Source organism: Heterodontus francisci, chromosome 8 (assembly GCF_036365525.1).
Source record: "Heterodontus francisci isolate sHetFra1 chromosome 8, sHetFra1.hap1, whole genome shotgun sequence".
In the NCBI taxonomy this organism is placed as follows: Eukaryota; Metazoa; Chordata; class Chondrichthyes; order Heterodontiformes; family Heterodontidae; genus Heterodontus; species Heterodontus francisci.
This window is the reverse complement of record NC_090378.1, coordinates 113654601-113682387: the sequence shown is the minus strand read 5'-3', so window position 1 is coordinate 113682387 and position 27787 is coordinate 113654601. Positions and strand designations below refer to the sequence as shown.

Below are 27787 nucleotides of genomic sequence, written 5' to 3'. Positions count from 1 at the left end.
TCCTCCTCACAACTTAAATTCCCACCTAGTTTTGTGTCAGCAGCAAATTTGGAAATATTGCATTTGGTCCCCACATCCCAATCATTTATATTGACTGAATAGCTGTGGCCCAAGCATTGATCCTTGCGGTACTCCACTAGTAACAGCCTGCCATCCTGAGAATGACCCATTTATTCCTACTTTCTGTTTTCTGTCTCTTAACCAATTCTCGATCCATACCAGTATAGTACCCCCAATCCCATGTGCTCTAATTTTGTTTACTAACCATCTGTGTGAGACCTTATCAAAAGCCTTCTGAAAATCCAAATACACCACATGCATGGTTCTCCTTTATCTATGCTACAGGTAACATCCTCAAGAAATTCCAACAGGCTTGTCAAACATGGTTTCCCTTTCATAAATCCAGGTTGACTCTGCCCAATCATATCATTATTTTCTAAGTGTCTAGTTATCACATCCTTTACAAGGGAGTCTAACATTTCAGGCAGTGCATTCCAGATCATCATAATGCACTGCACTAAAAAAATTCTCATCGGCCCCTGGTTCTTTTGTTAAGTTATCAAGATAGGGCAAACCACTTTGCTACATCTGGCATTAAGAAAAACCCCTATTGCAGCTAAAATAAAATTTGATTAAATTGGTTGGCAAAGTGGGAGAGAGAAGAAATTCAATGGCCAAATGGTTTTTTCTCATTCTTGCTACAATACAATGTCCGCACATATGCCAAGGTAACACTAAGCAAGATGGCAGGCTCTGCTAATGCTGTACTCCATTGACTACAGTACCGTCACAAAGGCATAAGGATGACAGTATTAAAGTGCCTAAGCTCTGCTGTCAAGTCATTCCATTTGTGTAATATAGTGCCTGGATCTCTGTGAAGCGATGCTAAATGGTCAGGATATGCACGTTATTGTGGTTTTAAAATGTAGCAACAAGATTAGTATCTATTTTAGGTAAAATTTAGGATTCAAAGTCAAGGGGAATAGCTGTAAAGGGCTAGGAATAGAAGAAAAAAACACCCCCCCTGCCTATTGTCGTGTCTCCAAATTCATGAACAGGGTCTGGTTCTTTGAAAGGGAATCCTTCATACAATATGAATACACACTGATGCTATTACTATAGTCTCGAGGGTTGGGTTACTTGCTGGGCTGGTCTGTTTTTCTTTCCATTTTATATTATTAGTACTGTTCTCCTCTCAGTACCATTGCAGGCAGTGATTTTCAGGGTATAATTGGAGCCAGGAAGAACTCCTGAGTGTTTTACAAGAAATCCTTTTAGTCTTTTCAGAGCCTGGGATGGAGTAATTGCTAAGTGAGAACTGAAAGCACTCCCACCTAATCAATTTACTCTTGCATAAGGGCAGATGTAGCAGGGGTTTGAATTGCATAAAGTAGTTTGGTAAGGAGTACATTTGGCAATGTTATCAAGGACGTGGGGAGGGGGGCACAATTGCACGCACAAATGCACAGATGCAAATCACAAAAACTGGCCATATCTGTTGTGTAGACTGTGTTTTTCTTGGTCAGACCAGGAACAGTTTTACAATGGATTAGCTGCCACTGCCAGTCCCTTGCACAAGCCTTGTGCAGATGGCAGCAACCCTCAAGTCTCGCTGCACCCCTCCCACTATTCATTCCCCTGACCTCCCACATAGTCCCCTCGTCTCCCACTTGCCCCTCTGGGTCCCCTGGCCTCCCACTCACCCCCCTCTGGGTCCCCTAGCCTCCCACTCACCCCCCTCTGGGTCCCCTAGCCTCCCACTCACCCCCCTCTGGGTCCCCTGGCCTTCCACTCGTCCCCCTCTGCGTCCCCTGGCCTCCCAAGCGCACCCGCCCTCGGTCCCCTGGCTTCTCACATGCCCCCCCACCCCTCGGTCCCCTGGCCTCCGACTCGCCCAAAATGCATACTCCAATTACTGCATGTGAAACAGCCATTGTGTATTAAATTAAATTTCCAAGTCCGAGCCAGCTTATACGCAAGTAATTATTTCTTTCCAGGATATTAGGCCTGAGTGTGGCATGGTGATCGTCTTATACATGGGTTGCTCTCTTTTTTTTATTCATTCCTGGGATGTGGGCATCGCTGGCCAGGCCAGCATTTATTTCCTATTCCTAATTGCCCCTGAGAAGGTGGTGGTGAGCTGCCTTCTTGAACCGCTGCAGTCCATTTGGGGTAGGTATACCCACAGTGCTGTTAGGAAGGGAGTTCCAGGATTTTGACCCTGCGACAGTGAAGGAACAGTGATATAGTTCCAAGTCAGGATGGTGTGTGACTTGGAGGGGAACTTGCAGGTAGTGGTGTTCCCATGCATTTGCTGCCCTTGTCCATCTAGTTGGTAGAGTTCACCGGTTTGGAAGGTGCTGTCAAATGAGTCTTGGTGCGTTGCTGCAGTGCATCTTGTAGATGGTACACACTGTTGCCACTGTGTGTTGGTGGTGGAGGGAGTGAATGTTTGTAGATGGGGTGCCAATCAAGGGTGCTTTGTCCTGGATGGTGTCGAGCTTCATGAGTGTTGTTGGAGCTGCACCCATCCAGGCAAGTGGAGAGTATTCCATCACACTCCTGACTTGTACCTTGTCGATAGTGGACAGGCTTTGGGGAGTCAGGAGATGAGTTACTCGCCACAGGATTCCGAGCCTCTGACCTACTCTTGGAGCCATGGTATTTATATGACTACTGCAGTTCAGTTTCTGGTCAATGGTAGCCCCTAGGATGTTGATAGTGGGGGATTCAGCGATGGTATGCCATTGAACATCAAGGGGAGATAGTTAGATTCTCTCTTGTTGGAGATAATCATTGCCTGGCACTTGTGTGGCGCAAATGTTACTTGCCACATATCAGCCCAAGCCTGGATATTGTCCAAGTCTTGCTGCATTTCTACACAGACTACTTGAATATCTGAGGAGTCACGAATGGTGCTGAACATTGTGCAATCATCAGCGAACATCCCCACTTCTGACCTTATCATTGAAGGAAGGCCATTGAAGATGGCTGGGCCTAGGACCCTACCCTGAGGAACTCCTGCAGTGATGTCCTGGAGCTCAGATGATTGACCTCCAACAACCACAACCATCTTCCTTTGCGCTAGGTATGACTCCAGCCAGAGGAGAGTTTTCCCCTGATTCCCATTGACATCAGCTTTGCTAGGGCTCCTTGATGCCATACTCGGTCAAATGCTGCCTTGCAAGGGCAGTCACTCTCACCTCACTTCTTGAGTTCAGCTCTTTTGTCCATGTTTGAACCAAGGCTGTAACGAGGTCAGGAGCTGAGTGGTCCTGGCAGAACTCAAATTGAGCTTCACTGAGCAGGTTGTTGCTAAGCAAGTGCTGCTTGATGACACTGTTGACGCCTTCCATCACTTTACTGATGATTGGGAGTAGGCTGATGGGGCGTTAATTGGCCGGGTTGGACTTGTCCTGCTTTTTGTGTACAGGACATACCTGGGCAATTTTCCACATTGCCGGGTAGATGCCAGTGTTGTCGCTGTACTGGAACAGCTTGGCTAGGGGCGCGGCAAGTTCTGGAGCACAGGTCTTCAGTACTATTGCCAAAATATTGTCAAGGCCCATAGCCTTTGCAGTATCCAGTGCCTTCAGTCATTTCTTGATATCACACGGAGTGAATCGAATTGGCTGACGTCTGGCATCTGTGATGCTGGGGACTTCAGGAGGAGGCTGAGATGGATCATCAACTCGGCACTTCTGGCTGAAGATTGTTGCAAATGCTTCAGCCTTATATTTTGCACTGATGTGCTGGGCTCCACCATCATTGAGGATGGGAATATTTGTGGAGCCACCTCCTCCAGTTAGTTGTTTAACTGTCCACCACCATTCACAGCTGGATGTGGCAGGACTGTAGAAGCTTAGTTCTGATCCGTTGGTTATGGGATCGCTTAGCTCAGTCTATCGCATGCTGCTTACGCTGTTTGGCATGCGGATAGTCCTGTGTTGTAGCTTCACCAGGTTGACACCTCATTTTGTGATATGCCTGGTGCTGCTCCTGGCATGCCCTCTTGCACTCTTCATTGAACCATGGTTGGTCTCCTGGCTTGACGGTAATGGTAGAGTGGGGGATATGTCAGGCCATGAGGTTACAGATTGTGGTTGAGTACAGCTCTGATGCTGCTGATGGCCCACAGCGCCTCATGGATGCCCAGTTTTGCAGTGCTAGATCTGTTCAAAATCTATCCCATTTAGCACGGTGGTAGTGCCACACAACACAATGGAGGGTATCCTCAATGTGAAGGCGGGACTTTGTCTCCACAACGACTGTGCGGTGGTCACTCCTACCAATACTGTCATGGACAGATGCATCTGCGGCAGACGGATTGGTGAGAACAAAGAACAAAGAACAGTACAGCACAGGAACAGGCCATTCGGCCCTCCAAGCCTATGCCGATCTTGATGCCTGCCTAAACTAACACCTTCTGCACTTCCGGGGCCCATATCCCTCTATTCCCTTCCTATTCATATATTTGTCAAGATGTCTCTTAAACGTCGCTATCGTATCTGCTTCCACCACCTCCCCGAGCAGCAAGTTCCAGGCACTCACCACCCTCTGTGTAAAAAACTTGCCTCGCACATCCCCTCTAAACTTTTCCCCTCGCACCTTAAACCTATGTCCCCTAGTAACTGACTCTTCCACCCTGGGAAAAAGCTTCTGACTATCCACTCTGTCCATGCCGCTCATAACTTTGTAAACCTCTATCATGTCGCCCCTCCATCTCCGTCGTTCCAGTGAAAACAATCCGAGTTTTTCCAACCTCTCCTCATAGCTAATGCCATCCAGACCAGGCAACATCCTGGTAAACCTCCTCTGTACCCTCTCCAAAGCCTCCACGTCCTTCTGGTAGTGTGGCGACCAGAATTGCACGCAATATTCTAAGTGTGGCCTAACTAAGGTTCTGTACAGCTGCAACATGACTTGCCAATTTTTATACTCTATGCCCCGACCGATGAAGGCAAGCATGCCGTATGCCTTCTTGACTACCTTATCCACCTGCGTTGCCACTTTCAGTGACCTGTGGACCTGTACGCCCAGATCTCTCTGCCTGTCAATACTCCTAAGGGTTCTGCCATTTACTGTATACCTCCCACCTGCATTAGACCTTCCAAAATGCATTACCTCACATTTGTCCGGATTAAACTCCATCTGCCATTTCTCCGCCCAAGTCTCCCACCGATCTATATCCTGCTGTATCCTCTGACAATAATTATCCGCAACTCCACCAACCTTTGTGTCGTCCGCAAACTTACTAATCAGACCAGCTACATTTTCCTCCAAATCATTTATATATACTACAAACAGCAAAGGTCCCAGCACTGATCCCTGCGGAACACCACTAGTCACATCCCTCCATTCAGAAAAACACCCATCCACTGTTACCCTCTGTCTTTTGTGACCGAGCCAGTTCTGTATCCATCTTGCCAGCTCACCTCTGATCCCGTGTGACTTCACCTTTTGCACCAGTCTGCCATGCGGGACCTTGTCAAAGGCTTTACTAAAGTCCATATAGACAACATCCACCGCCCTTCCCTCATCAATCATCTTCGTCACTTCCTCAAAAAACTCAATCAAATTAGACCTCCCCTTCACAAAACCATGCTGTCTCTCACTAATAAGTTTGTTTGTTTCCAAATGGGAGTAAATCCTGTCCCGAAGAATCCTCTCTAATAGTTTCCCTACCACTGACGTAAGGCTCACGGGCCTATAATTTCTTGGATTATCCTTGCCACCCTTCTTAAACAAAGGAACAACATTGGCTATTCTCCAGTCCTCTGAGACCTCACCTGCAGCCAATGAGGATGCAAAGATTTCTGTCAAGGCCCCAGCAATTTCTTCCCTTGCCTCCCTCAGTATTCTAGGGTAGATCTCATCAGGCCCTGGGGACTTATCTACCTTAATGCTTTGCAAGACACCCAACACCTCCTCCTTTTTGATAATGAGATGACTGAGACTATCTACACTCCCTTCCCTAGGCTCATCATCCACCAAGACCTTCTCTTTGGTGAATACTGATGTAAAGTACTCATTTAGTACCTCCCCCATTTCCTCTGGCTCCACGCATAGATTCCCATCTCTGTCCTTGAGTGGGCCAACCCTTTCCCTGGTTACCCTCTTGCTCTTTATATATGTATAAAAAGCCTTGGGATTTTCCTTAATCCTGATTGCCAAGGACGAGGTCAAGTATGTTTTCCCCTCTTGTTGGTTCCCTCACCACCTGCTGCATACCCAGTCTAGCAGATACGTCCTTCAGGACTCGGCCAGCTTGGTCAGTAGTGGTACTACTGAGCCACTCTTGGTGATGGACATTGAAGTCCCCCACCCAGAGTACATTCTGTGCCCTTGCCACCCTCAGTGCTTCCTCCAAGTGCTGTTCAACATGGAGGAGTACTGACTCATCAGCTGAGGGAGGGCAGTAGGTGGTAATGAGCAGGAGGTTTCCTTGCCCATGTTTGACCTGATGCCATGAGACTTCTCTATGTGGATCTAGATGGTAATCAAACTATGCAGGCTTGCTATAAAAACAGAAAATGCTGGAAATACTTAGCAGATCAGGCAGCATCTATGGAGAGAGAGAAACAGAGTTAACGTTTCAGGTCAATGACCTTTCACCAGAACAGGAAAAGTCATCAACCTGAAGCGTGTGCTCTGTTTCGCTCTCTCCACAGATGCTGCCAGACCTGCTGAGTATTTCCAGCATTTTCCGTTTTTATTTCAGATTTCCAACATCTGCAATATTTTTCTTTTGTATGCAGGTTTGCTGTCCAGTAACTCCTGTTGGCCAGGAGCAGGCTCAGTTGAAATGCCCTCCATGGCCAAATAGCACGCAAGCTTTCACAATCTAGGCTCACGCACAAAAAATGGCCACTTAGGGGAGGTGCTGGAGGGCAACCGATGCCCTTTGAACTGTACAACAACAAGGATAGTAACTTTAGCAGAAGAGGGAGAAGAATGAATTAAAAAGGGTGAATCTTCATATATTTAAGGTATTTTCCCCCCCATTTGAACCATCGGCTGTGGACTTGCTGCAAAGCTTCGCTCAATGCTGTTCTGAAACCAGATCCAGGGATTGTGTGACAGAAAGTGATTCTTCCCTCTGATTTTCCTTCTCTGCCTGTGAGGAGGTGACTGACCTCTGCTTGGTAGCTCCTAACTCACCATTCAGTACAAATTGACACTGTGCCACCCTGAGCCCCACAACAGTAACAGCGAAGCGAGACTACATGTTAACTATAATCATATAAAAAAAATTATTTCATGGCATGTGGGGGTCTCTGGCAAGGCCAGCATTTAATGCCTATCCCTAATTGCCCTAGACAACTGAGTGGCTTGCTAGGCCACTTCAGAGGGCAGTTAAGAGTCGACCACATTGCTGTGGGTCTGGAGACACATCTCGGCCAGACTAGGTAAGGGCAGTAGATTTCCCTACCTAAAGGACATTAGTAAACCAGATGGCCTTTTACAACCATCGATGGTAGTTTCATGCCACCATTACTGAGACTGGCTTTCAATTCTAGATTTTTATTAATTGAGTTCAAATTCCACCACCTGCCTGGGCCTCTGGATTACTAGTTCAATGACGTTACCAGCTCAAAAGGAGGCCATTCGACCTGTCGTGTCTGCAAGAGGAATCCAGCTGGATCCACTCACCTGCCTTCTCCCCATCACCCTGTAAATATTTCTCCCCAGATTATCATCCAATACCCTTTTGAAAGCCATGACTAAATCTGCCTCCACCACACTCTTAGCATCTCCCTTTGTGTTAGCAGCAGTCTTTGAAAAACTCTGTCCTTCACACACCAGCTAGTTTTTCAATTAAGTGGTCACAATGAACTATTATTCAGATCCAACTCTGCTGCTATCCATTATAGTAGATACAAGGGCAACTTGCATTTATATAGCACTTTTAACATTGTAAAACGTCAAAAGTTGCTTCACAGCAGCATCAAACAAAACTCGAAACTGAGCCACATAATAAGATAGTAGGATAAGTGTGCAAAAGCTTGGCCAAAGTGGTAGATCATAAGGTGCGCCTTAAAGGAGGAGAGAGACAGAGAGAGAAAGGTCTAGCGAGGAAGTTCCAGAGTGTCATGCTTAAGTAGCTGAAGGTATAGCCAACAATGGTGGAGTGATAAAACTGGGGATGCGCAAAGGGCCAATAAATACAGAACTTCCAATGAACAGACTTGGATCACAAATCCCTCATGCAGGTCACAGCAAAGCACTCAGCTGTTGAATCAAACATATCGAATGAGGAAAGAAGAAAAAATTAATTGATGTCACCATTGCTACATACTGAAATCTGCACTAAGCAGTGACCTTTGGGACTCAGTCTGTCTTATCACTAACAGTGGCATATTCCATTCACTTTATCTTGGAGACTCACCAACATTACAATCTAAGTGGGACAACTGGCAAATTTTAGAGCACTCTGGGGAGAAAGGCATTTTATGGTGTGTGCCCAAAGTCATTAAATTGATGGAAATGTATGCTGACAAGAAAACCTCTTAGTATTCAGGCACTGGCCCAGTCCTAATTCCTTTCAAGGCCCTGTTATGCCAAATGTAATCTAAGACAATCATAAAACATAGGGACTGACACATATCACATACTCTGGACTCCCCTCGTGTTTTCATGAGGCTCTCCAGTAGCTGTCTCAGCCAAACAGGTCAGAATGCCCCAAATTTCATCCCTGGTTTGCCAATCTCTGTTAAAATACTACAGGCATGATAAATAGTCGCAGTCCCATATGGCTAGAGACAAAAAGATCACCTATGGTTCCCCAGAAGTGTATAGATGTCGGGTGAGGACACAATCAAACTGTATAGGTTTCTCACAACTGGCAGTTTCCTGGATGTTTGATGAATGTAAAGAGCTGAATTCATCTTAAAGTAATGAAACCCATTCTATCAGAAAGGATGCTGGAACAGTTGCACAAGGAGGTGTCAGCTTTGCCTCAGTAGGTAGCATTCTCATCTTAGACAGAAGGTGCTGGTTCAAACTCCAATCCAAAGACCTGAGCACATTGAATCATAGAATGGTTACAGCACAAAAGGAGGCCATTTGGTGCATCATGTCCATGCCGGCTCTCTGCAAGAGCAACTCAGCTAGTCCCACTCCCCTGCGCTTTCCCTGTAGCCCTGCAAATTTTTTCTCATCAGATAAGAGTATTGACTCTTCTGAAAGTCATGATTGAATCTGCATTCCAGATTCTAACCACTCGCTGCTTAAAAAAGTTTTTCTTCATATCGCCTTTGGGTTCTTTTGCCAATCACCTTAAATCGGTGACCTCTGGTTCTCAACCCTTTTACCAATGGAAACAGTTTCTTTCTATCCAGACCCATCATGAGTTTGAACACCTCTATCAAATCTCCTCTCAACCTTCTCTTCTCTAAGGAGAACACTCCTAGCTTTGCCAATCTATCCTTGTAACTGAAGTCCCTCATCCTTGGAATCATTTTCGTAAATCTTTTCTGCAGTCTCTCTAAGGCTTTCACATCCTTCTAAAGTGTGGTGCCCACAACTGCATACAATACTCCAGTTGAGGTTGAACCAGTGCTTTATAAAGGTTTACCACAACCTCCCTGCTTTTGTACTCTATGTCTCTATTCATTAAACCCAGGATCCTGCATGCCTTGTTAACCACTTTCTCAACCTACCCTGCCATCTTCAATGATTTGTGCATATATAACCCCAGGTCCCTCTGCTCCTGCACCCCCTTTAGAATTATACCCTTTGTTTTATATTATCTCTCCTTGTTCTTTCTACGTTAAATTTCATCTGGCACGTGCCCGCTCATTCCACCAACCTGCCTATGTCCTTTTGAAGTCTATTAATATCCTCCTCACAGTTCACAATGCTTTCAAGTTTTGTGCCATTCCAAACTTTTGAAGTAGTGCCCTGCACACCCAAGTCTAGGTCATTAATATAGACCATGAAAAGCAGTGGCCCTAATCCTGATCTCTGGGTAACTCCACTCTGAACTGCCTCCAGTCTGAAAAACAACTTTTCAGCACTGCTCTCTGTTTCCTGCCACTCAGCCAATTTCTGATTAATGCCGCCACTGCTCCTTTTATTCCATGGGCTTTAACTTGGCTGACAAGCCTGTTATGTGGCACTTTATTAAAAGCATTTTGTAAGTCCCTCGCTGTTACCTCATCAAAAAACTCAGTAAGGTTAGTTAAACATGATTTGCCATTAACAAATCTGTACTCGCTTTCTTTAATTAGTTCACATTTGTCCAAGTGACTTAAATTTGCCCCAGATTATCGTTTTTAAAAGCTTTCTCACCACCAAGGTTAAACTGACTGGCCTGGGTTTATCCTTGCACTGTTTTTTGAGTGAGGCTGTAACATATGCAATTCTCCAGTCCTCTGGCACTACTCCTGTACTTAAAGTGTTACGACCAGGTGGGAAAGGGGTCTAGGGCTCCCCTCTCAGCCATTTCCTGGTTTGGCCGTAACCGGGTTTAACTTTTAAAACACGTGTTTTCAGCTTCCCCTCAGTGAATCCTTGCTCACAGCTCTCTAATTGTGATTGCAAAGAAATCAACCAGACAGGTTTTCTCAGATTTAAACAAGAAAAGGGTAAGTTTATTAACCTTAAAACTCTAATTTAGTTAAAACTACTAAAAATACACGACGCGACCACACGAGCATGCATACGCGATAAACACACACGCAAATAGAGACAGAGGAGGAGAAAGAAAGCGAAAGGTTTGAAGTAATAGCTGCAGTTGTTACTGGTTTTGGATTGGATGTAAAGTCTTTGATTGCAGTTAAGTCTTGCAGTTCTCGTTGGGGCCCAGTGCACACTTTCAAACTTGTTTTGCTGGTCTTCTGTCTTGAGGCTTAAGTCACTTCCGTGTGTCCCTGGAACTTTGCGTGCATGAGAAAGGGAGAGATGCTCTCTTCTTGAAGTTCAGTTGCAGTCTCTTCCAAAACTGTTCTGTGAGCACAATTCAATTAACTCCAGGTTGACCAGCAGATTAGTCATGTGACTAGCTCCTTGTTTACAGCAGCCTCACCTGCAAGATTTGTGGATTCCTTCAAGCTCACCAGACACACTCAGTGGGGGGTGGGATGCTGGCTCAATGACTCTCAATGTCTCTTGATCATCACGATGGATAAAATCCATCTGGCTAATTGAATCAGGGAGTACTCCCATTGTCTTCTTCATTCAACTGTCTTTTAGAATGCAAATTTGCCGTCATGTTTTCAGCCACTGTTGTGATCTTTTTAAACAAGTTATTTCAAGTCCATTAACAGTTCAAAAAATAATGTTCCATATGACGAAATTAATATGCCTCATTTTGGCAGGTGTGGTTTCCGTCACAAAAGGAGGATTGGAAGATTATATTCAGTGCCTCTGCAATTTTCACCCTTACTTTCCTCAGTATCCTCGGATTCATCTGATCCGGTCCTGGTTACCTATCAACTTTAAGCACAGCCAGTCTTTCTAATACCTCTTTTATCAATTTGTATCCCATCCAGCGTCTCAACTACCTCCCCTTTGACTATGACTTTGGCAGCTTCTTCTTCCTTGGTAAAGACAGATGCAAAGCACTCATTTAGTACCTCAGCCATGCCCTCTGCTCCATGCATAAATCCCCTTTTGGTCCCTAATCGGCCGCATATCTCCTTTATTGCCCTTTTACTATTTATATGCCTATAGTAAATTTTTGGACTCTCTTTTATTTTAGCTGCCATTCTCTTCTCGTACTCTCTATTTGCTTCTCCTTTCTTTTTTGACTTCGCCTCTGAACTTTCTATATTCAGCCCGCTTCTGGCTTGTATTATCAACCTGGCAGCTGTCATATTCAGACTTTTTCTGCTTCATCTTATTCTCTGTCTCTTTCGTCATCCAGGGAGCCACGGCTTTGTTCACCCTACCTTTCCCCATCATGGGAATGTACCTCGACTGTACCTGAGCCATCTCTCCTTTAAAAGCAGCTTATTATTCCATTACAGTTTCTCCTGCCAATCTTTCATTCCAATTTACCTAGGCCAGATCCATCCTCAACCCACTGAAATTGCTGCCCCCCACCCACCCCAAACCACCCAATTCATAATTTTACTCTGGCTTGTGCCTTGTCCTTTTCCATAGCTAACCTAAACCTTATGGTACTATGATCACTGTATCCTAAACATTGGTCTGATGACACTTGCCCCACCTCATTCCTGAGAACCAGATCCAGCAAGGTCTCCTTCCTCATTGGGCTGGAAACATACTGATGTAGAAAATTCTCCTGAGCACACTCAGAAACTCTTCCCCCTCTCTGTCCTTTACATTACTATCCCAGTCTGTATTAGGATAACTGAAGTCCCCCATTATAACTGCTCTATAATTTTTGCACTGTCTGTAATTTCCTTGCAAATTTGTTCCTCAATATCTTTCCCACTAGTTGGTGGCCTATAGAATACACCCAGTGGTGTAATGGTACCTCTATTGTTTCTTAACTCTACCCAATTAGATTCTATCCTTGATCCCTCTAGGACACCCTCTCTCTCCGGCACTGTAATATTCTCCTTTATCAATACTGCCACCTCTCCTCCTTTCTTACCTGAACACCTTGCATCCAGAAATATTTAGTACCCAGTCCTGCTCTTTTTTTGAGCCAGGAGTCTATTATTGTCACAACATCACATTCCTACTTGGCTATCTGTGCCTGCAGCTCACCAACCTTATGTGCCACACTCCTGTGAGATCATGTACATACAGTGATCCTAATTTAGGTCTCTTGCAATCCCTCTTACTCTGACCCTACCTAATGCTTTACTATTTCTTACTCGAGTACTATCTGTCTCTCCCAATTCTTTATGCAACTTGTTTTTCCTCTCTGATGGTACCTCCTGGTTCCCATTCCCTTGCCAAGTTAGATTAAACCCTACCCAACAGCATTAGCAAACCGCCCTGCAAAGACATTGGTCCGGCTCTGTTCAGGTGCAACAGGTCCAGCCTGTGCAAGTCCCATTGCCCCCAGAAGCAATCCTAATGTCCCAGGAATGTAAAGCCCTCCCTCCTGCACCATCCCGCCAGCCAAGCATTCATCTGCTCTATCTTCCCATTTCTATACTCATGAGCACATGGCATTGGGAGTATTCCGAAGAAGGTTCTGCTTGCTTGTTTCTTACCTTGTATCCTAAAATCTGTCTGCAGAACCTCATCCCTCTTTCCGCCTATGTTGTTGTTACTGATATGGACCAAGACCGCTGGCTGTTCACTCTCTCTTGTCAGAGTGCTCTGCAGCCGATCAGTGACATCCTTGACCCAGACACCAAGGAGGCAAAATATTTTCCTGGATTCATGTCTCCGGCCACTATCAACATCCTGGGGTTCACCATTGACCAGAAACTGAACTGGACCAGCTACATAAATGCTGTGGCCACAAGAGCAGGTCAGAGGGTGGAAATTCTGTGGTGAGTAACTCACTTCTTGTCTCAATGCCTGTCCACCATCTACAAGGCACAATTCAGGAGTGTGATGGAATACTCTCCACTTGCCTGGGTGGGTGCAGCTCCAGCAACACTCAAGAAGCTCAACACCATCCAGGATAAAGCAGGCCACTTGATTGGCACTCATCCACCACCTTAAACATTCACTCCCTCCACTACCGATGCACAGTGGCAGCAGTGTGTACCATATACAAGATGCACTGCAGCAACTCACCAAGTCTCCTTCGACAGCACCTTCCATGATCTCTACCACCTAGAAGGACAAGGGCAGCAATGCATGGGAACACCACCACCTGCAAGTGCCCCTCCAACCCACACACCATCCTCACTTGGAACTATATCGCTGTTCCCTCACTGTCACTGGGTCAAAATCCTGCAACTCCCTTACTCACAGCACTGTGTGTACACCTACACCCCAAGGACTGCAGCGGTTCAAGAAGGCAGCTCACCGCCAGCCTTTCAAGGGCAATTAGGGATGGACAATAAATGCTGGCCTAGCCAGCAACACCCAATCCCCTGAACAAATAAAAAAAATACATCTGTCTGTTGCCCTAACTCTAGAATCCCCTATCACTATTGCTTTCCCAATCTTCCGCCTGCCTCCCTCTACAGCTAAGCCAGCCGTGCTGCTGTGAACTTGGCTCTGGCTTCACTTCCCAGAGGAACCAACACTCTCACCAGTATTCAAGTTTGACTATCGGTTAAAAAGCAAGATACACAGAATGATTCCCGCACTACCTGCCTGGTCCTCCTTGACTGTCTGGTGATCACCCATTCCCCATCTGCCTGCATAACCTTAAGCTGCAGAGTGACCACATCCAGAAACATGCTATGCACAAAACTCCCAACCTTGGGGATGCACTGCACTGATGCTAGCTGCTGCTCAAGCTCTGAAACCCGGAGTTCAAGCTGCTCCAGCTGACAATACATCCTGCGTATGTGGTTGTCCAGGACTTAAGAAGTGTCCTGGAGTTCCCAAATGGAACAGGCATTGCACTCCATGGGACTGAGGTGCCTCTGCCATGCCTCTATTTATTAGACTGCTAACTGACTTCACAGAACTAAACTTAAGATTAAAATAAACTCATCAGCTACTCACTAATCAGCTCCTTGTGTTGATGTCACTTTATTTTGCAGGGAATTAACTGAAATGTTTTCCTTAACTCTGTAATGGACAGGTGGTAAATGGTGTGGGTGGTTTCCATTTTTCACCTCCCAACTGACCGCAATAGTGTTTTATTAAAAATCGTGCATTTAGGGTTTTTAGGGTCAATTAAACAGACAAATGACAGGTTTTCTAGTAGGTTTTTAAAAAAAGGAAGATAACTTTTTTTTTAAAACAATTCCTGAAACAGTTGCAACCTCCACCCACTCATGCATTCGCACACACATGCATACACAAGAATAGATAGCTAGAGAGAAAAGGGTAAGATGCAATTAAAGTCCAAGGTGATGCAAGAGTTTGTGGTTTACAGAAAACAGTTGAATCTTCGAAAGGAAAGTATTTTAAAAGGTGCAGGCCTGGCTGCTTGCAGTCTTGAACTTGCTGAGGTGTTGTAACGCTCTAGTGGTTAAAACTCAGCCTCAGGTTGATGGTGTGAATTTGGTTTATCTCACAGATGGAGAGTCTCAAAGTCACTTTGTAATGTTTCTGCTGTATTGGTTGTTTAAGTTGTTGTTCAACAGGGTTACTCTGTTTAGCTAGCTATCTCTCTCAGCCTCTGGCTATGAGCTGGCTTTCTGTGGCCTTGGCTTGATATATCTCCAGAGGGTAAAAATCCATCATATTTGACTTTGTTAGGTGACACAAGACCCAGGATATGGAAACCATGGCTATCTATTGATTACCTACTGGGGACCATACTGTTATAATGGTGCTACTTCACTCCTAATCATTTTCGTTTGGGTTGTGCGTCAGTCAATCTCCAGAACCTTTTGTTAGTTAATTCATATAGATAAGAGTCATCAATACGAAATAATGCTCCTTTCAATTTCAATGGGTTCTCCCCAGAGCAATTTCAGACGAGGTTAATGAGTTTCATCCTCAACAGACAGAGGTGTGTATTGACAATACAGGAGGGATCACCTGACTGCTACTCCATTTTGTCCGTGGTACAAGTGTCCATGCTCTTATGGTTCAGTTTAACAGATGACATTTTAATTTCATAATTCCTCCAATTCATTGTTTATTTCATCATGGCTCCTTCCAAGCATGACAACTCTTATGAAAATCTAGGCTGTCACTCCAGTGTTGCACTGAGAGTGTGCTGCACTGTTGAAGGTGCCATCTTTCAGATGAGGCGTCAAACCAAAGCTCAGTCCTCTGTCTCAGGTGGATGTAAGAGATCCCATGACACTATTCAAAGAGCAGAAGAGTACTCCTAGAGTTCTCCTACTGTCCTGATCAACATTTAATCTTCCAATCAATATCACAAATCACAATACCACAAATCTGGTTATTTACTCATAGTTGTTTGTGGTACCTTGCTGTGTGCAAATTGGATGTCCCGTTTCCAACATTACAACAGCGACTACACTTTAAAAGTATGATGCGGTCTCCTTTACATCGGAAAAACAAACGCACATTGAATGATCGCTTTGCTGAACACCTGCATTCAGTCTGTAAGTGTGACTCTCAGCTTCCGGATGCTTGCCACTTGAATTCTCCATCCCATGCCCACTCTGAACTCTCTGTCCTTGGCTTCTACACTGTTCCAGGGAAGCTTAAGGACCAGAATTTTAATCTTTTGGTTCAGCACTTTACAACCTTTCAGACTCAACAATGAGTTCAACAATTTTCGACCATAACCACTGTTCCCATTTGCTCAGACAGTAGGTGCTGGTAATGGTACTGGTGTGCCATGTACATCTCCGCTGGATCCATCTTTTGGTTTATTATTGTTCCATTAGCATTCCGCTTTTACCTTGTGCCAGCATCACTTTTGTCATGTAATCACTTCCATTCTATTGCAGATCTTCCCTTTAGTTCTTTCTTCCCCTCCCTCCTCACTTTGCCTGCCATTGTACTTGTTTATAAACTGTTAAATTTCTAACATATTGCAGTTGTGATGAAAGGTCATTGACCTGAAACGTTAACTCTCTTCTCTTTCCAGATGCTGCCTGACCTGCTCAGTGTTTCCAGCATTTTCTGTTTTTATTTTGGAAGTACTACATTGGCTATAAAGCATTTTGGGATATCCTGAGGTTGTGAGTGGTGCAGTATAAATGCTCGCCCTTTCTTTCTTGTGCTTATATTAGAGGTTTTCAACTGCAGATTTATTTTAATGTTGTTGTACAAACGACAGATAGTAAAAAATTATGGGGACACCACAGAGTGACTAAGATGATGAGCTAACCTTAATGCAAACATACGCAATGTACTTCCTCACAGCCATTAAATTTTATTTGCAGTGATCACACACATTAGAAGACTAGACTCAGGTGAGATACAACTTGCATTTATATAGCACCTTTAACGTAGTAAAATGTCCCAAGGTTATTAACAAGAGTGTTTTCAATTAAAAACTATTTTTCACAGTGAGCCATAGATGAGGATATCAGGACTGATGACCAAAAGCTAGGTTCTAAGGAGTGTTTTAAAACAGGAGAGACAGGCAGAGAGGTTTAGCAAAGGAATTCCAGATTTTAGGGCCAAGGCAGCTGAAGGCACAGCTGCCAATGGTGGAGTGATGAAAATTGGGATGGGCAAGAGGTCTCAGAGGGACATAGGGCTAGAGGAAGTAGCAAAGATAGGAGTAAGGAAATAGGAAACTTTGGCCAAATCTTTTCTACACCCTCGACCCCCATTTCCTAAATCAGGAACACCTGATGCCACACAGAGATTTGAAAATAAGGATGAAGATTTTAAAACTGCGGTATTGTCGGACCGAGAGCCAGGACAGGTCAGCAAGCACAGAGGTGATGGGTGAACAGGACTTGGTGAGAGCTAAGATATGGACAGCGTCATTTTAGATGTGCACAAATTTATGAATTATATGTAGCCTTTCTAGACAGCACACCTTTATCAAAGGTTTTGTACAGCACAACCTTTTCTTGTTTTGCTACGAATTATCAGATTATTCTGAAAAATAGCACCACTGAACAAAAAGACAATTCAAAAGCCAATTCAATTCAAATCCAAACATAGACTGGAGTGTTCAGGAGAACTTTTTTGATCAGTATGTTTCTGGCCAACGAGGAAGACGGCATTGTTGGGTCTGGTTCTGGGGAATGAGGTGGGTCAAGTGTCAGCAGGGGAACCTTTAAGGTACAGTGTTCATTGTATCATAATGTTTAGGTAGTTACAGAAAAGAACATGGAGCAATCCAGGGTAAAAAACACTTAATTGGAGGAGGTCCAATTTCAGTGGGGTGAGAACAAATCTGACAAAACTGTAACATTGCCTTTAAAGCAGAGATGGTTCAGGTACAGTCGAGGTACATTTCCATTAGGGGGAAAGGTCAGGTAACCAAAGCCAGAGCTCCCCGTTTAACGGAAGAGATAGGGAATAACATGAAGCAGAAGAGTGCATATGATAGATGTCATTGTTGATAATACAAATGAGAACCAGGCTGAATATAGAAAGTTCAGAGAGGAAGTGAAAAAGGAAATCAGACAGGCAAAGAGAGAGTAAAAGAAAAGACTGACAACTAACATAAAAGAGAATCCAAATGTCTTCTTTTGGCATGTTACGCTCACGTGACATGCTGTGATTGAAATACAGGACCCAAACTGAAGAGTTATAAAATTGACTTTTCCTTTAAAAAGGTGAGCAACGTCCTGCAAAAATGGTAAAACATGTATATTCAAACTATCTTACTATCTGTAAGAACAAAAGGGTACATTCCAAGCTAAGAGGTGTCAATTATACCTATCCTGAACCCATCGAGTGACATTTTTGAATTGAATAGGCTCTTCTGAAACAAAAAAGGTGTGAAGCAGCCACATCCCGGGCCATTGTCGGTCACCACAGGGAGGGGGATCTATGTCTCCCAGCAAAGGCAAGATGTGAGAGATTTTTGACTTTAAAAAAGTAGCTCTCTGGAGAGACAGGCAGAGAGAGAAGCAGGACAAATAGCACAAAAATCTGCACAGCTGAAATCTGGGAGAAATCCAGCAAAAGTCAAAAAAGGTGCCTTGCTGCGAGTTCTACTGCGACTGCAACTTGTGCAGCAAAGAACAGAAAGTGATCCCCCCGTCTCTGGATTGAAGACTCAGCTACCAGATAAATCTACAAAACCCAGGCAACTTCAAAAGAAAAATTCAACAGGTTTACTGTGAACCCTGAAAATCTACCTCACTTCAAACTACTTACCCCTTTTCCTCTCTATTCCTTCTTGTATGTGTGTGTGCGCGCATGCGTGAATGAGTGTGTGTGCGGGCGCAGTTGTGACCATTTCGGGAATGAATATTGCTCAATAAACAGTTAATCTTCTGTTTTAAACCTACAGGAAAACGTGTCACTGTCTGTTTATTTGACAAATAAAACACCAAGGGGTTAAAACCCGAGTAACAAAAACATGTGCTGCAGTCAGTTTGAAGTTGAACAGTGGGGACCACCCACACCCCTTGCCACTTGGCCATAACAGCATATAAATAATAAAAAGGCAGTGAGGGGTGGGACTGATTAGGGACTGTAAAGGGGATTTACACATGGAGACAGAGAGTGTGGCTGCGACACTAAATGAGTGCTTTGCATCTGTCTTTACCAAGGAAGAATATGTTGCCTGTCATAGTTAAAGAGGAGGTGGTTGAGAAACTGGATGGACTAAACGTTGTGAAAGAGGAAGTATTAGAAAGACTGGCTGTACTTAAAGTTGATAAATCACTAGGACTGAATGGGATACATCCGAGGACACTGAGGGAAGTAAAGGTGGAAATTGTGGAGGTACAGGCCATAATCTTCTAATCCTCCTTAGACAGAGGGGTAGTGCCAGCGGGCTGGAGAATTGCAAAAAAGGGTGTAAGGATAAACCCAGCAAGTACATGCCTCAGGAGGGGGCAAGCTTTAAGAAACGATAATCTGAGAAAAAAGTAACATTCACTTGGACAAATGTGGATGAATTAAGGGAAGCCAGCACATATCTGTTAAAGGCAAATCATACACAATTAACTTGATTGAGTTTTTGATGAGTTAACAGAGAGGGTTGATGAGGGTAATGTGGTTGATGTGGTGTATATGGACTTCCAAAAGGCATTTGATAAAGTGCCACGTGTAAGATTATTAGGTTGCTAAAAGTCACTAAACAGCATATTAATTGTTAGGAGCTAGCTATTATAAACTAACAAATGACTTGTTATTATGAACTAACATTTAGCTTTATTAGAATCCTTCTTTGTAGTATGATAAAGTGGAAAAACTTAGGAAATAATGCACATTATAGACAAGATGTCAAGGCAGAGAGATTCTGTCTTATGTCAAGTTTTAAAATGCTTACTTGCAGTAAAAATGTCAGACCTTGAGCGCCGGCAGTGACAGCCTCTGCAAAGATTTGTCTCATAGTGAGATAAGGCATCCCGGAAAAGTACAAGCATTGAGATATGGTGGTTAACACAAAGACTCTTTCTACTTGCTGCGAGTGGAAATGAAAAGGTTGGCAACCCTCACAAAACGGTCCTTGGCTGGTTAAGAAAGACATCCTTTAATACAAGACTGATCATTGATTGGTATGAGGGGAGGGTTAACTGTAAGGCTGTCAGAATAACTTGGCTTGTGACTTTGCCACTATGCAGCAGAGAATTTGCATAACAAGAAATTACGAGAGAGAGACAAAGATTTGAAGACCACAAGCTGCAAGAGAGTCGTGCGCTCTGCCATCCAGTCTGTAATACGAGTTAGACTGTTAATTACTGCCTCTGAGTTTGTGACTATAATTTATCAAGAACTTAACAAACTTGTCCTTACCTTTATCTCAATAAAATCGATTCACAACAAGCTGTTTGCTGCCAAGTCTGTTCCCACTTTAGAGGGGGGTATAAAACACCCTTATCTTATCAAAAATCTTACTGACGTAACAGATTTGCCAACAAAACTGAAGCCCATGGAATAAAAGGTACAGTGGCTGAGCAACAGGAAGCAGTATTGGTGGAATATTTGTTTTTTGAATGAGAGGAAGGCACACAGTGGGGTTCCCCAGTGGTCAGTACAAGAACCACTGCTTTTCTTGATATGGCTATTCAGGGCACAACTTCAAAATTTGCAGATGACACGAAACTTGGAGGTATTGCAAAATATGGGGATAATGATAGACTTCAAGAGGACAAAGACAAGTTGGTGGAATGGGTGGCCATGCAGCAGATGAAATTTAATGCATCGAAGTGTGAAGTGATAGATTTTGGCATGAGGAACGTGGACAGGCAATAGAAAATAAAGGGTACCATTCTAAAGCGGGTGCAGGAACAGTTACACCTGAGAGTATACGTGCACAAATTGCTGAAGGTGGCAGGGCTAGTTGAGAAAGTGATTAAAAAGGCATATAGGATCCTGGGCTTTAAAATAAAGGCATAGTGTACAAAAAGCAAGGAAGTTATGATGAACCTTTATACAACACTGGTTCGGCCTTAATTGGAGTATTGAATCCAATGCTGGGCACCATACTTTAGAAAGGATATGAAACCTTTAGAGAGGATGCAGACATGATTTACGATAATGGTTCCAGGGATGAGGGATTTCAGTTACGTGGATAGATTGGAGAAGCTGGGATTGTTCTCCTTAAAAGAGGTTGGGAAGAGATTTGATAGAGGTGTTCAAAATCATAAGGGGTCTTGACAGAGTAGATAGGGAGAAACTGTTCCCATTGGCAAAGGTTCATGAACCAGTGGTCACTGATTTAAGGTGAATGCCAAAAGAACCAATGGCTACGTGAAGAAAAACTTTTTTTATGCAAGCAAGTGGTTAGGATCTGGAAACCACTGCCTGACAGTGTGGTGGAGGCAGATTCAATAATGCCTTTCAAAAGGGAATTGAATAAGCATCTGAAGGGAAAAGATTTGCTTGGCTACAGGGAAGGGTGGAAGAGTGGTATCAGCTAAGTTGCTCTTGCAGAGAGCTGGCATGGGCACAGGGGGCTGAATGTTCTCCTTCTGTGCTGTAACCATTCTATGATTATATGAAAAAATGAAAGGTTAATTGAACTCAGGGTTGCATATTCTAGAATTACTCAAGAATAAGCAATTAACTCAACGCTCCAAAAATGACACACTGCTCATATCCTACGGAGCTTAGGTCAAGGGCTGCATTCTCAACTCCTGAAATAACAGTCATGTGAATTTTCATTGAATTATTGCAGCATTCTTCCTGTGTAAGCCTACACTGAGTGTCAGGAGGCTATTTGCTTGTGGGGAGCATCACAGTTGACAGCCTTCATTTGAGTTGCACTTTCCAGCAAGAACAATGTAGATTAGGTCTTGGTAGTTTTTCTGTCTCCCTAGCCCTGGGACACCAACACTATCTACAGCTGCCCTGACTGAAATCAGCTATCTCACTGAAGACCATGTTTTAAGCCTGGGACCTTCACGGTATATACAAACAGTATCACACTCCAGAAGTAGTGGATGAGTTCAGACTGTATGCTAAATAAATCTTCCTCCACAACTTGTCTGCAACAGAGCCTTCTAGTGCAGAAATTGACGTTCCTCTAAGTATTTTTGCTCCCTTCCATCCCTATCAATGATTCAGACACAAAACATGTCTGGAATCCATTACATCTATGCATTAAGTCTTTGTTCGTGTGTCATTTGATTGGCTCTGCATGACAAATCAAAACTGGATGCAACATTGTCCCTTCACTTACATCCTGGATCATTTCTTTATATCAATTGAAAAGTTGTTGTACTCATCAATACAATGAATGAAACGGTTTTTCCAATCAGTGCCAGGATCACGCATTCTCATGTCACGTATCTTGAAGCCAAATGTAGCACCCTTTACTTTATGCCAACATATCTTAACCCCTTCTACACTAGTGAGTTTTTCGACATCCTATGTCTCCATCCAACCATGTGGACTCTAATACTCCTGGTGAATTGGCAGTTCTGTGTTGCTGAATATGCCCAGTGAAAACTGGGTTCAGATTGGCCCAAGTTATCTCATGTAACAGACAAGAGACTTTCATCCCGTTAGTAAAATCTCTGGTTTGTGTTTTTCAAAAAAATTAAAGGACAGAATCTCAGGATGTGATCTGAAAACACTGGTAATATCTCATAATCTCATGTAAAGAAAATGGAATCTGGCTCACTCAGTCACAGTGGTCATACCCATTAGTCTTGGCTCAATTTGAACCCAGTGCTGAAAGGATAATTTGCTTTGAACTACACGCCCAGTCCCATGTGTTGTGGGTTTAAAAACCACAAACGATTGCATTAATCATCAGATCACTGTGCTTGAATATCTGCATCTGATGTCTCTACAATCTCCAAAACAATGAGGTGCTCTGAACAGCAAATGGAATCAGCTGCCAAATTAGCTTGAAAATAATGATGAAAAATTGCCTTGTCAGATTGTGTCACAGAAAAGAGCAAGACGTTGAGAAAATGGTCTGAACCCTTCCAGTGCTGAGCAGATGAACATAAATGCCTATTCAAATTAAATACACTCTAAGAAGACTAAATGAAGCAATTAAACGAGATCAGCTACATTTCTACATGTGTAGGTTCATGTTTTCTGCTAATGGAGGACATTCATGGAGAACTGAGTGGCAGTATTTTGATTTCTACAAATGAGGATGATGCAACGCATGAGCGACAAAGCCATAAACAATTCTTAGATAAAGCAAGCACGCTACAGTCAGCCTCAAAAGCTGTCCCACTGTTTTTGTTCCCTTAAATTTTCATCCCTCATAGGATTCATAGGATCGTACAATTTACAACACACAAGGAGGCCTTTCAGCCCATGGTACCTATGCCTATTCTTTAAATCCTTTGCCAATTCCCTTGTAAATGTTGCCAAAGTCTCTGCGTCAATAACAACTCGTGGTCAAGCATTGCCTGTTCTAATTATAAATTACAATAACAAAGGTGGATGATGAGCATGCTGGCTATTTCGGGCAGCTGTTCGCACATTGTTAATCCCCTGTACATCGATGGGCGATGTTCAGTTTTTAACGCCCAATGACAACTCCAGGAAGCGAAGATGCCTCTCTACTACTATTCTTTCTTTGCTGTAGACTTGCATTTTCTTCTCTTCTCTAAGTCCGGCAACAGCTTAACTTTAAAATTCATCTCCTTGTTTTCAAATTCCTCCATGGCCTTGAACCTCTCTATCTCTTTAACCTCCTGCAGCCCTAAAACCTTCAGAGATATTTGTGCTCCTCCAATTCTGGCCTTTTGCGCATCCTCGATTTTCAGCGCTCCACCATTGACAGCTTTATCTTCAGCTGTCTAGGATGTAAACTCGGAAAATTCCTCCCTCGAACTCTCTGCCTATCTCGCCTCCTTTAAGACACTCCTTAAAACCTAGCTCTTTGACCAAGCTTTTGGCCATCCATCCCAAAATCTTATGTAGCTAGGTGTCAAATTTTGTCTGCTGGCGCTTCTTGTCAAGCACTTTGAGATATTTTAGTGTTAACGGTGCTATATAAATGCAAGTTGTTGTTACAGGTATACGTTGTGATCTAATACACTGTTCCCATCAAAATATATCACTGTAGCACTTAAAGCAAAATCTAATTCAACCAGTTACATATTCTATATATACTTCACATACACAATCCTCAGTACATCTGATTATTGAGCTCTGGAGTTATGACCATAACAGTAAACATTTCAGCTCTTCAGTGGACTGTTAATTTGCTTTCTATGCCAGGAAAATTCTTGGGACTGCATGGTGCAATGGTTAGACACTGGTATTTCACCTCAGGGATCTGACTTCAAAGCCAGCCCAGCATGATGGAATCAAGATCTCCTCTGTCTGTTGGATGCAAGTCTCCTGCATCAAATAAGCCTGATTTCTATTCCTGTTTTGTTTGGTCTCGCTGTGTAAAACTGCGACAAAAGCTAAATACTGCAGATGCTGGAAATCTGAAACAAAAACAGAAAATGCTGGAAACACTCAACAGATGGAGAGGAAACAGAATTAGCATTTCAGAACTGCAAGAAATTAGAGATTTAGCAGTTTATTAGCAAGTACAGAGCCTGGGAAAAACTGTTAAATCTGTAACTACTTCTATTTGTGACAAAGATCATGGACCGGAAACGTTAACTCTGTTTCTCTCCCCACAGATGCTGCCTGACTAGCATTTTCCATTTATATATTTTTAGTTTCAGTACTAATGCACAGGCCAGAGGATGGCATATGTGGCAATCTTCTGAGTGTGGGGCTAAAACACATTGCTAGGGTACAACTTTACTCTAACCAAACAATACCTGACCTGCCAGTTAAAACATTAATTTTCCCATTTTTATCAAACATTTTTGAATTCAGATAAAAACCACACAGAGTGCATGAAGATTTGAGATTCACCACAAATCTGTAACATGATCTGAAAAATGGCGTACAAGTACAAACTTGTGATGTTTTTGCAGCTGCAATAATAGGAAATTCTTATTAGCCCAGTGACTTTTGGTGTGTTATTATACATTTACACAATCCCTTTATTCTGATCTCTGGGGACAAGCCATGAAAGAAGCCAATACACAATAGATCTGCCTACAGGCACTAAACTAAAAGCTTTTTATCATATTGAAAGTGGATTTGAGAGCCGGAGGTTACTAAGGGAACTGAGAGAAGTAGCAGATTAGAAATAAACAGTCTATTCACATTATGAAGAGGGTGATGTCTGAGGAACAATCAAATTAGTTTACGCTTTCCCGGTGAAACTTACTGAATCCCACTCACCGTCATATATATTTACAAATCATGTTCTTAAAACACTACCTTCAGTTCAGGTTCCATACTGTGACAAATGACTTCATCAGTGCAGGGGTAAGGGGGCAATCATTTCTCACCAGCTTACCTTTGTGTGTACTGTAGAGAGCAGCAAAGGTCACCACGAAGAAGGTGGTGGAATACTTCCCAGCATTAACCAGATGAGGGAATGCCCGCTTGGTGTCTCGGTAGCGGCGCAGGCACTGAGTGAAGCGCACCCACGCGGGCAGACACTGGATGATGGCTCTTACTCCATAGGAGTAGCTGTGGCACACATGATCACCTGGAACAAGCAGATGGAGAACAGAGTCAGTAACTGCAACAGTGTAAACCTCAGTTCTGAAATGTTTCACTGCCCTTGTATTTGTCTGCCCAACCCCTTCAGTGTGTTAAAGGATTATATTACACACACCAAAAGTGCGATGATACAACAATCATGAACTAAGTCTGAAGAGTTACGAAAAACGGACTTTGTCCTGAAAAAAATGAACCTTTGTTTTAAAAAGTGAATAATGGTACAAAATGGATGCCAAAGAAAAAGGGGATTGCCCTTTTGTGTATTCAAACTGTTTGACAACGACGAAGGACAAATCTTCAAAGTTAAAATGTGTTAATGGAACTCCATCCTACACCCATCCGAGAACATTCCAGAATTGAATGTCTTCTTCTGAAACAAAGGAGGTGTGAAGTCGCCACTATACAATCACCATGTGGAAGACACCAGTGTCTCTGAACAGGAAGTGAGAGATAACAGCTTTTGCTTAAAAAAGAGACAGCCAGAGAGAGAGACTGAGACTCACACAGGAGAGAAGCAACATCTAACAGCTTGCGTTCCAGCAAGCCAGAAAGCATAAGCCCTGCTGATAATTCCAACATCTACATTCTACAGCAGTGAGAGCTAGAAGTAACCCACCATCTTCAACAGAACCTTCAATCAAGAGAAAAATCTATACTCATCTCAGGCCTGCATCCATTTAGAACTTGATTTCCAAGAGAATGCAACAGGTTTACCGTAACCTTTCCCTCCCTCACTGAAAGTCACCTTCCTTTTCCTCTTCTCTATCTGTTTTTGCTTGTGGGCGTGTGTGCGTGCGAGCGAGCAAATGCGTAAGTGGATCTGGTCGCAACAATTTCAGGATAAGGCGTATTGATCAATAAACACTTGATTTTCTACAACCTACAAGAAAACCTGTCGCTGTCTTTATTTTGAAAAGTAAAACACCAAGGGGCTAGACTTTAATACAAATACGCTAGCTGGTGTCAGGTGGGGAGTTGAACAGTGGGAACCACTGACCTCACACCACGCATTCATAACAAATGTTTGTAAATTAGCCATTCTCCCCATTTATATTTTAACCAGGATACCAGTAGAAGAGCAAAAGGTGGCCAAATTAAACAAAGACATATTAAATCTGCACTGAAAGCTCACTCTCTTACCATACATCTCAACAAAGACTACATAAATGCTTGAACTCAGGATATGTGCAATGGCTTTAATTGCTTCTTAGACATCAGGGGACGCCTTATATAATCGAAACAGCTAACCCAACTGGAGAAGAATCTGATAATACTTTCCTCATACCAAATATGCAAGTTTTCCAGTTATAACCAGCTGAAGGAGACTGTCATCGCAGTCTATGTCATTGTCCAACATTGCTTAATCGTCGTATCAATCGTCAGATCGAGTATAGTCTAATCATTTTGTTGTTAAATGATTCTGTAAAACTCTTCAAATCCTCACTAGATACAGGAGAGGGGGGAGGTACCTGACAATTGGAGGTCTGCGAACGTTGTACCATTGTTTAAAAAGGGTGTGAGGGATAGGCCAAATAATTATAGGCTGATCAGTCTGACCTCAGTGGTGGGTAAAGTATTAGAATCAATTCTGAGGGACAGGATAAACTGCCACTTAGAAAGGCAAGGATTAATCAGGGATAGGCAGCGTGGATTTGTTAAGGGAAGGTCATATCTTACTAACTTGATTGAGTTTTTTGAGGACGTAACAAAAAGGATTGATGAGGGTAGTGCAGTGGATGTGGTCTACATGGACTTTAGTAAAGCATTTGACAAGGTCCCACATGGCAGACTTGTCAGTAAAATGAAAGCCCAAGGGATACAGGGGAATGTGGCAAGTTGGATCCAGAATTGGTTCAGGGACAGAAAACAAAGGGTATTAGTTGACTGATGTTTTTGTGAATGGAAAGCTGCTTCCAGTGACATTCCACAGGGCTCAGTGTTGGGTCCCTTGCTGTTTGTGGTACATAGTAATAATTTGGACTTAAATATGGGAGGCATGATTGGGAAATTTGCTGATGACACAAAAATTGGCCGTGTAGTTGATAGTGAAGTGGATAGCAGTAGACTCCAGAGTAATATAAATGGTTTGGTTGAGTGGGCGGGAAAGTGGCAAATGGAATTCAATCCACATAAGTGTGAGTGTGAGGTAATGCATTTGGGGAGGGCAAAT

At 43.4% G+C, this 27787-nt stretch overlaps 1 protein-coding gene across 2 annotated transcripts in view; it reads right to left on the bottom strand.

The window, feature by feature from the left end:
• LOC137373082 (solute carrier family 53 member 1-like) overlaps window positions 1-27787 on the bottom strand; it is a 454369-nt gene that overhangs the window by 88705 nt on the left and 337877 nt on the right. Inside the window, exons 11-12 of one of the 2 annotated variants that reach the window (XR_010975579.1) lie at window positions 25409-25603; window positions 24308-24473 (exon numbers count right to left, since the gene is read on the bottom strand). Coding sequence is in view for 1 of the 2 variants with exons in the window: in XM_068037939.1 (XP_067894040.1) it covers window positions 25409-25603 (195 nt within the window). In the remaining variant the exon portion in view is untranslated. The remainder of the gene's footprint in view (window positions 1-24307; window positions 24474-25408; window positions 25604-27787) is intronic. The other variant, XM_068037939.1, reaches the window with a different exon arrangement.